At 30.3% G+C, this 10,153-nt stretch overlaps 1 protein-coding gene and 1 non-coding gene across 2 annotated transcripts; one reads left to right on the top strand and one right to left on the bottom strand.

The window, feature by feature from the left end:
* Positions 1 to 4: 4 nt before the first annotated feature.
* LOC130902794 (arrestin domain-containing protein 3-like) lies at positions 5 to 8,411 on the bottom strand. Its single transcript, XM_057815122.1, has 10 exons — positions 8,057 to 8,411; positions 7,689 to 7,820; positions 7,565 to 7,635; positions 6,465 to 6,574; positions 5,795 to 5,963; positions 5,125 to 5,378; positions 4,946 to 5,069; positions 3,833 to 3,947; positions 2,753 to 2,843; positions 5 to 2,665 (listed from the first exon to the last, which is right to left on the bottom strand). Exons 2-10 carry the CDS (start codon positions 7,798 to 7,800, stop codon positions 2,608 to 2,610), a joined length of 1,104 nt encoding a protein of 367 aa, XP_057671105.1. The 5' UTR covers positions 7,801 to 7,820; positions 8,057 to 8,411; the 3' UTR covers positions 5 to 2,607.
* On the top strand, positions 6,134 to 6,205 carry Trnat-ugu (transfer RNA threonine (anticodon UGU)). Its single transcript has one exon. It is a non-coding gene; the product is annotated as a tRNA-Thr (tRNA).
* Positions 8,412 to 10,153: the final 1,742 nt, after the last annotated feature.

Below are 10,153 nucleotides of genomic sequence, written 5' to 3'. Positions count from 1 at the left end.
TAACTTTTATTTAAGTTTAAAACATTTATTTTTTAAAATTGTACAACAATTAACAATATAAATATATATATATTACCGATTTAGGCTACTCCTATAAACATTTTAAAACATTCATTTTCTATACATCCAATTTAAATATATTTTTTTGTATTAAGATTTAACAACACCCAAATTACAAAACAATTATAAATGAATATTATTAACAAATAACTAAGTCGTTTCTATAGAACAATTAATTATGAAAACACATTCTATATTTTCAAAGTATGTATTTAAATTTTTAGGTTAGGACAAGCACAATGTTTTTTTTTTTGAACTTATTGCCGTTGATTTAGCAAATTTTTGCTTTTATATTTAGTTGTTTATAATGAAGTATTTATTATATATAATAATTTGCAAAAAATATGAATTTTTCCAAACTAGCGGGGTTGCCATGTATTGTAATTTTGTATAATAATTACTCTATATATTAATTAATTTTTTTTAAAACTCATATGAGAAGTTATTTCTTCTTCTTCTAACTAGGAAAAGCCGGGAACAGATGTGAAATAAATACGAACATCACTAATTTAAACCATAGACAAAATTAATGGAATAGAGGTTTTGACAAAATTAACCTTCATTGCTTGTAATCCAGTTTCCTGTGTTTTAAAATGTAAGCAATCAACAACTACAAACCATAGAGCACAATATAATGATTCTGTGTTCCATACGCAATAAAATACGACAATGCTATGCTGCCAAATCGATAAAAAATGGCAAACTTCCAGTAAATAACGTAATATTTCATCATTATTTTGATATTTATTGTGTTTCCAATATAAAATGAAATCATTTTATATCATCATTGTTTGGAAATCCAGTATAGCTAACTTAAAGTAATAATGGAAACACAAACCATAGAACACGAAATAATGATTCTGTGCTCCATATGCCATACATTATGATCATGCTATGTTGCCAAATCGATAAAAAATGGAAGATTCTAGTAAATATCATCATTTGGTTACTGCTCCAACATTATTTTGATATTTTTTGATCATACGTTCAGTAGATTTGTATAAAATTGTTACCTACCTAGAGAATTAAATGAACAATAATTAAAAAACTGATAATCACTGTTCTAGACTTTCCCTCAATTCACGATATTAAATTCTTGTGGCAATGGTTTTAGCTATTTCCTACTTTTATTGAGCTTTTCTCCCTTATTTAACAATTGACATAATATATATAAAAAATTTCTAAACATCAATCACTTCTGTTTGTGTCGAAAATAACGATTTCGAAATAAAATTCCAACGTACCTTGTATCTATATTAATATTCGTCGACCGGTTTTGATCTCTTTGGGTCTCATCAGGACATAACAATGCCTTATCTTTCGAAATATTTGATTCAAACTAAATTTCTCCACTTTAATTGCGGAAGAACACAACTTATGACTAACATTGGTCTTGGAAGATTTATATATTTTGAAGTGTACACTGTATTTGTGCATTTATGTCTATTTCACGCTATGTAAGATTAAAATGTAAGTATAATATTATGAAAATTGATGAAATTGTTTTGAATATGTATAGATAAAATTTGTTTTGGCACTAGATATTATAATAACGTTGTAAAACACGTTCAATATGAGATGACCAAGAGCCACAATGTGATAGAAACTTTAATCGTTGAGCTTAAATAATAACTGTCATTATAATGTTGACAGCTGTTACAGTCATCTTGATAAAGATAAAAATTACAAAAGTATCGATAATTTGCATTGATAAAATGGCAATATTAGTAACGTTGTACGTTGCCTATTTCCATAAACCATGTTTATTGTTAAGAAAATATTTTTATATCAATTTTTTTCCAATTTGAACTATTCAATAAACAATCAATGCATATATATTACATTTTTTACATATTTTATATTTTAGTTTGGTTATAAAAGATTTTATGATACGTCACTGATGTCATCTGTTGATTTTACTCGTTTAAATTATTTGCGAGTGAAAGAATAATCAATTGATAAAAACAGTATAGATTTTTTTCTATGACAGCTGACTGTTAAAATATGACGTAGTATCTTTTGTCTGTTTCTAACACATTGTTACCTGTATTAGGCCAAAGGTACTTACCTCATTCTACACTGTTAAAAATTTTACATTATTAAATATTTTCTTAATATAAAAAAGTCAAGATGCAGGTTATTTTACGTCTGTTGATTTATTTTCGGTATTTAGAATTGTTTGGAAAGTTTTGGTATTAAGTAATGAATTTTTTCGTGAATTGTGAAGTATAAAAATTATATTTATATCTCAAACTGAAATAAATATTGATAAAACTTTTGCATTAAGCGTAATTTTCACTCGAATGATTTTGTACTTTTATGAATTTAAAAATGGCTTCATATATTTAATAAAAATCAAAATAACCCGTTCTTGACTACGCATTAGAAGAATTTGGAAAAATTATCTACAAATTTGTCATTTTTCAGTCTTAATGGCGATAAAAATAAATTGAGGTAATACCCTGTAAAGGTAATTATTTTTGTTTTTTTAAAAATTTAAAAAATACACATTAATAGTTATTGCATTCACCCAACATTCCGAACTAATTAATTGTCAGACTTGTCAACTGTCACGTATAAGGGTTTATAGAGAATCAAGGGATCCCTGTAAACATAAATTATGACAATAAAATTCAACATATTCGAATTATTTCTTTATAATAATTGTTTATATGTATACGTAAAAACTTACTTTAAATGATGTTCATTTCCATCGTAAACTTGTCCTAAAAGAAATTCCGGAGCTAAATACATTCCACCTTCCACTACTGGACAAGCATGTTCTGAAAAACATTGAGAAACAAACTGCACTAATTGTCTAAGTACACTAATTCACGTAATTACCACACACAATTGCATTATATACTATTTATGGAGGGTACCTTTCATAATACTATTATAGAGTTATAGAACTGTCAACGAATTCAGCCAATAAAATCAATAGTCATACCCTTTATATCGATTTTCAATGATCAATACTTCGCGACAAAAAATAGATCCAATATTTTCGACTAAGATATCCATAAAAATTATTAAATTGAATTAACCACACTAATAAATCACATAAATAATTTGATTGTTTTTTTAGTAAATTTCAAGTAATAAGTGATAAGTATTTTTTTAATGCTTCGATTTCGATTGGTCGGTCGGTTTGACAAAATGTCAGAATTAGAGCGTCAATGATTTCAAGTTGTTGCAGTGTTTGTGCCTGTGATCGTAGTTTATAATAAAAGGTATGTTTATATATTTCAAATATTTATAATCATAATGTAAACTAAAGAAAAAGTCTTTTTTCAAATATTTATAATAATTCGACGTCCTATTTTCCTTTGTGTTGTATAAAAAATATCACAATTGTTATTAAGCAGGAATACAAAATGGTTGTTGTTGTACGAATATTTCAACGACTTATCCAATTTACGGAAATTTCAAATTGAATTTGTTCTTCACATAAAACTAGTCCAAAATAATTAATTACGCGTTAAATATTAATTACCAAGATTTGGTAATAAAGCAATGGTTAAGTTACACTGTCTGACGCGCGTTTCGAGAACCAAGTTATCCTCTTCAGAGACTGAAAATAAACTTTTTTCCCTTAATATCTGAAGACGATAACTTGATTCGGTTCTATGAGTGTTGGTGTAGTATAAAAAGTTTGCTGTGAATAAAGCAATTACAGATAGATATATAATTAAAATATTAAATATAGAAGCTTATATCGAAGTGATGATATAAAAACATAAACAAATTGAAGTAGAAAGAAAGAACTTACCATATTTGATGGTCGGTTTTTTATTTGTATTCGGAATTCTGAACGGGACTGTACCTATTGTGATAGGGCAACTGACTTGTAAAATATCGAATTCTTTGTCAGTGTCCAAGTAAACCTGAAAATAATTTTAAAAATAAATAAAAATGAGGTTATTACAACAATTATGAAAAAATCCATAATTATGTACAAACTATTGACGAAGTTTAGATACAGGACATTTAAACTTCGCAACGTGACGTCACGTAACACGACGCATGACCGAAAGTTGCTACGTTGCCAAAGTGAGATTTTTTCAAGTTTATTCTCGTTGATTTAACAAACTTTTGCTTTTATGTTTAATTTCAGTTGTTTAATTCAAAATGTTTGTTATATAATCTCATATGAGTTTTTTCAAAGTAGGTATGTTGCTAGTGTTGAATAAAACATTAATCGGCAACATGTTGATACGCCGTGAAGTTGTATGCGAGTGCAAAATATACATTTCTGCGTAACCGGAATTAGGTTATAACAAAAATGAACTAAAACTGCAATTTCATTTTAATGAAAGAATAACAAGATTCGAAATTAATACTTCAAATCATAGACAAATATTATGGAATAGAGGTTTACGATAATAACCTAGAATGTTTGTAACCTGCGCCGAATTTAATACGAAAGCAATCACGAATCATAGAACACAAAATAATGATTCTGTGATCCATTCACGTATTCAAACCATAGACAAATCTCATCTAATTGAAGTTTACGACAAAGTTAACATGAATGCTTGTAATAAAAAAGAATGAAAAATAATTCACTCATCTACACCATAGACAAAACTCATCTAATAGAGGTTTACGACAAAGTTAACTTTGATTGCTTTTAATTCAAAATGGCCTTGCTGAATTTAAAATGATAGCAATCAACAATCACAATAGATCGATAATGATTTTGAAATCCAAGCGCGTTATAAAGTCACCACGAGGCGTAGTAACAATGCTATGTTGCCAAATCGATAAAATAGCGTAATATTCTAGTAAATATCGTAATTTTCATAATTATTTTGGCACAAATTGTGTTGTTAACCTTAGATTTTGTAAATTAAGTTGTATATAGAACCTCATAAATACTTACTGTTAACAAATAGTAAATTTGGACTAATCGACAAATATGTACTAGAGTAGTAGGCAACGGTGGTATCACTAAACAATTTGAGCTGTCCCATTTATTTCGTGTGTGCGGTTTCACGTGGCATCCGCTAAAAATTAATCAACTTAACGATACGTTTTGTTGCCAAATTTAACACCATTTACCCGTATTCGAATATTAGATGTTTAATATCTTTGCTTACACCCAAAACACCCCTGTCTATAAAAAATTCACAGACTTGTTCCAATTTAACTCTAAGTTTTACTTCTTCTTCACCTTGATTGTCGATTGTCACTTTGAGCTTTATGCTTTCCTTGCATACGTAAGCGGATCGTGCTAATACGCACCTCAAACTGATGGTACCTTTTTTACAGCACCAACAACACATAGATTTACGGTTTTCCAATACTATAGGTTTCTAAAAAATACCAATCATATGTTATCTGAACACTATAACCAATCTTACAGTGTAAATTTCATTAATACTTCACGATAAACTTAACTATTCCACTGGATTTTAGTTTTACACTATTTATTATAATCGAAATCGATCAGTATCAAAATGAGAACGATAAGGGATACGTCAAGAATTGCTCAGAAATGCGGGACGTTAATTTTAGGATTAATTTTAAAATACAAGAGAAATAAATATTTGTCTCACTTGTAATTTCAAAAAATAGTGATATATACAATTATTTTTATCGCATGGCACGATTTAGTAGCCTCCCCAATTACCAGATTTATTGAGATGTGATTTTTTCGTTTATTTATCAAAATATAGTGTCCCAGTACTGAGATAACGTTTTTTTTAAACACGCAGTATATTCTACTTACCAGATATTGTTCTTCCATACAATCTATGTGCGGTCCGATTACCGTGAAATATTTAATGCCTTGCGGTGGACTCGCGTACGGAATATCGATTGTTACTTTGAAAAAATATCGAATGTAACACGATTTGCTTTCGAATGAACAGGGTAAATTTGATTCTGGTAAGGAAAATCTAAAATACAAGAAAATTACGCTAAGTAGGGCATGGATTTGAAAAAAAATCAATCGAGAAATTTTGAGACTTTTTAGTATCACCCTGTATAATTAATTTTATATAATTTTTAATTTAGTTTAATTTTTACTGTGGTGTACTTGTTAGGTTTTCACAAGATTATTTATATCGCCTCTTTAGCTCAGTGGCAGAGCACTGGTCTTGTAAACCAGGGGTCGTGAGTTCAATCCTCACAGGAGGCAGCGGTGCTGAATTTTTTTTTTTTCATTCTAAAACAGTCGATTAATTAATATGTTGATGTATTACGAGGATTGTTTGAAAATTTTTGGCAGAAAAAGTTGTTTTAACTTTCAATATCAAATAAGAGGAATTTTAAATACAATGTTAATTAGTTTCGAGTTATTATGAATTTTTATCTTTGTTATGGAAAAAATACATAGAAACGTTTGAAATAAATGGATGAAATTGTGAATTTTTTTTGCTTTAAAATATTTTACTCACTTAAATGGAAATTTATGTACCCCTCTAGGAAGAATTGGTATCGTCGATTCTAAATTATTTTCCCCCCATATTATTTGCCTTTCATCGACAAATATTTGATCGTCTTTTACCTGAAATAAATATACAAGGTGTGATCGAAAATTAATATTATTACATAATCAAAAATTTGCATACATTAAACCACGACACACAATCATTAGAGGAAAATTAATTTAATATACAGGGTGGAGCAACGTAAACTAAAAAAATTGAGGAACAAAACTTGCGGAGCACCTTACAATTTTGCGAGTCCAACGTTTATTCTTGCCTATTCTATTCTTATTTACTTTTTGATTATTTGATTATAGTGACAATTGTCCCACTTGTAATTACAAAATTATCACGAAAAACGGTAACATATACAATTATTTTTATCACGTGGCACGATTTAGTGAGAAATAGTTCATATATAACTTTTATTATAATTTTTTTTAATTCTTTGATCAATATTTATAGAGAAAAATTATTGAAAATTAAAGAATTTTGTGGGTAGTTTAAACATTTCAGTAAGGCCGTCATATTGCGTGACGTCATATGTTAAAAAATAAACATATGATTCAAAGTAAATACGTCAGTTATTCTAAAATAATCGTTATAATTAAACTTTGTTTAATCTGAAAATGGTATATAAATCGTGTTTTGTGCCAAGGTGTAAAAATAAAAAAAGTTCAAAAAAAAAGTGTCAACTTACAAATTAATGCCGGAAAGTCTCATTTTATCAGAATATCTTGACAAAAATTCTTTTTTTGGTATTTCAACTTTTCTTAAACCTTCTAAAAATTTCATTTTGCGTCAAAATACAGGAAATATTTTTCAATAGACTGTATTATAAGAGCACACGTTACGTTGCCGGCAACGATAACCTCGTAATCATCAACCAGACATCTACTCAATGTTTTTATTAAACCTATGACGTCATGTGAGTATCCGAATAATACAAAAAGTTTCTTCGACGAGTTTTAGTTTTGAGTTGGTTGTTTGCGTGTATTTATTTAAAAAACAAAACATTAATTATTGGGATATTTAAATTTAAAACGAAAAAGAAGTTTTCATGTACTTACCGTTCTTCTATCTCCAGAAAGTAAAACTTTCCATTCGGCGTGTGCCTTTCCTCTCAAAATGACTCTAATACCTTGAAATACAATCGACATGTGACATTTTCTAATACATTCCATTCAAACTTACTTCTCAATTTGAAATTTTCCACTGTATCCAACACCACGTGACCTTTAACTGTCTCTCCGGCGTAATAATATTCACGTTCGAGTTGTATGTCGAATTCTCTGATATAATCCATGATTGTTGTTAATAGAGAATCTAAAATACTACACTTAGACAATACAGGGAAAAATAAGTTTTATTTTGTTTTATATATCATCTAAAATCCATTGGAAGAAGAAGGTTTATTGAATAGCATGCAAGATTGCCCGATTTAACGCACCTAGATTTATTTTTGTGAGGTTATTTAAAAGGCATCTTTATAAAATCGAACTTGATTACTCACAATATATTAGAACTTTAAAAAGCCACCAGGTTTTACCTGAAATACTTACATTATATAAATCTGGTGTAGATAGAAAATTATCGATATAAACTGTACCAGTAAAATTTGAACATTTGGTAGAAAATAGAATTGTCACGTTTAGGGAAGATCTGGAATTAAAACTGATTCTCTCAGCTGTTTTACGGATCAATATTCAAGGAACAGACGCACGCCGATATCGGATACGCAGCTATAGTTGAAGGATGTACAGGGTGTGGTATCGTGAAAACAAATATTTATGATCAGTCTTAATGTCAAGGATCTGATCGCTTCGTTGTCTCCTCGATTCCAAGCGTCTCGGTTGGGTTCGTGTAAATATGCAACATTGAGTGGGTAGAAGAATACAGTATATTGGTTTTTCCTAAAAAGTGTATAAGGTATATGCTATTAGGATATTAAAAAGGTTATTTGGAATTTTCTTGGTCAGGTATCGGTCAGTCGGGGGTGCAAGGATGATTGTTTTGTTGAGGAACTATTATACCAAGTGTTTTCAGTAAACTCCTCTTGAGAAATTGCTTCGTATGATTTTCACCTGATTATAATTAGTTAGGTTATATGCGTCTTCCGAAGTTTTTCACTTGCGAGTATTAACCAGGATTTAACTTTTTCATACATTCAGGTTTAGAAAACGCATCAAAACTTGTTTTTTGTTATAGACAATTTTGTAATACGAGGGTGATTACATTGTTAGTTTCCGCCGTTTTTCTGTCAGAAGAAAACTGCTTTTATTGAATTGAGTTGAAATTACTTTTTGATTATTTTTAGAATGTTTTTAAGTTTTTAACTAAGAAAAACACGTTTTTTGTCAAAAATCGATTTTGTTCAACAATGTTATTTCCTTCAATAGCTATACAATCATTCCAACGCTTCTCTAACTTCTGGATGCCGTACTTGTAGAAGTATTTGTCTTTTTCCTCAAAATAGGCTTCAGTTTCATCAATTGCCTCTTCATTTCAGATGAAGTTCTCACCGGTGAGCATTTTTTGATATGAGCGAATAGCTAGTAGTATTTGGGGGTCAGATCTGGTCTATACGGTGGATGAGAAAGCAACTCGAAGTGTAATTTGTTCAATTTAATCATCGTTGCCACTGACTTGTGACAATTATTGCATTGTCTTGGTGAAACAGTCGTTTTTTCGTCGACAAATGAGGCTGTTTTCCTCGATTTTTTGATTCAAACCATACAACAACTCTATGTAGTATTCGCATTTGATTGTCCCTCTTTTTTTGGAGAAAATGGATGAAGAATATTCCATGCGCATCCCAAATACTGAAGCCATAACCTCTCCAGCCGACTGTTGTGTCTTCGGACGTGGTTCACCGGCTGCAGTCCACTCAGTGATGATCGTTTTGGTTCCGGAGTGAAGTGATGGATCCATTGTCACATCGATCCAAAATATAATTTATTATGTGTAAACATGCCCAAAACACTGCTCTGATTTATCAACTCGTTGTTGTTTTTGATCGACTGTGAGTAAACGCGGCCCCACTTTAAAAAAACTTTCTCATGGTCGAATGTTCACGCATAAACATAAGCACACTGTCTTATGATATCCTCAAAGCCTCAGCTATTAGTTAGTTACGATTAGAAATAACCAAATTGTGATTTTTTTGATGTTTTGACGTCAAGTGGACGACCAGAACGTTCAATAACATCGGTGTTTGTACGACCACGTTTAAATTCAACAAACCAATAATAAATGGTTCTTTTCGATGGAGCAGAATGCGGATAACACTTTTGAAGGCATTGCCGAGCTTGTACAGTCATGAAGCTGGCGGTCAATCCTCTGAAAGGTCACTACCCAGTCAAATACCACCTTAAAACGACAGGCTCAGCAACGGACGACAACTGCACATTCTGTGAGCAAGAAGCCATGGAAACATCGGGGCAAATACTTCGAAGGACTAATACTAACACTTTGGTAAGTGGGATGCAAAAACCCCATAAAAATAAATAACCTTTAAAAGGAGTCTATGTATTTTCGAAGCACAACAACGAGATTGTACAAAATATCTTCTAGGTATAGATACGAGTCTCCAAATAATCTACAACAGAAAGGATCTATTGGGTCCCCTTTTCTCCTTGTGGCACTGGGGATGCTCTGGT

The sequence above is a fragment of the Diorhabda carinulata genome, chromosome X, assembly GCF_026250575.1.
Source record: "Diorhabda carinulata isolate Delta chromosome X, icDioCari1.1, whole genome shotgun sequence".
Classification (NCBI taxonomy): Eukaryota; Metazoa; Arthropoda; class Insecta; order Coleoptera; family Chrysomelidae; genus Diorhabda; species Diorhabda carinulata.
The sequence above is the reverse complement of the archived record's forward strand: the minus strand, read 5'-3'. Positions and strand labels throughout refer to the sequence as shown.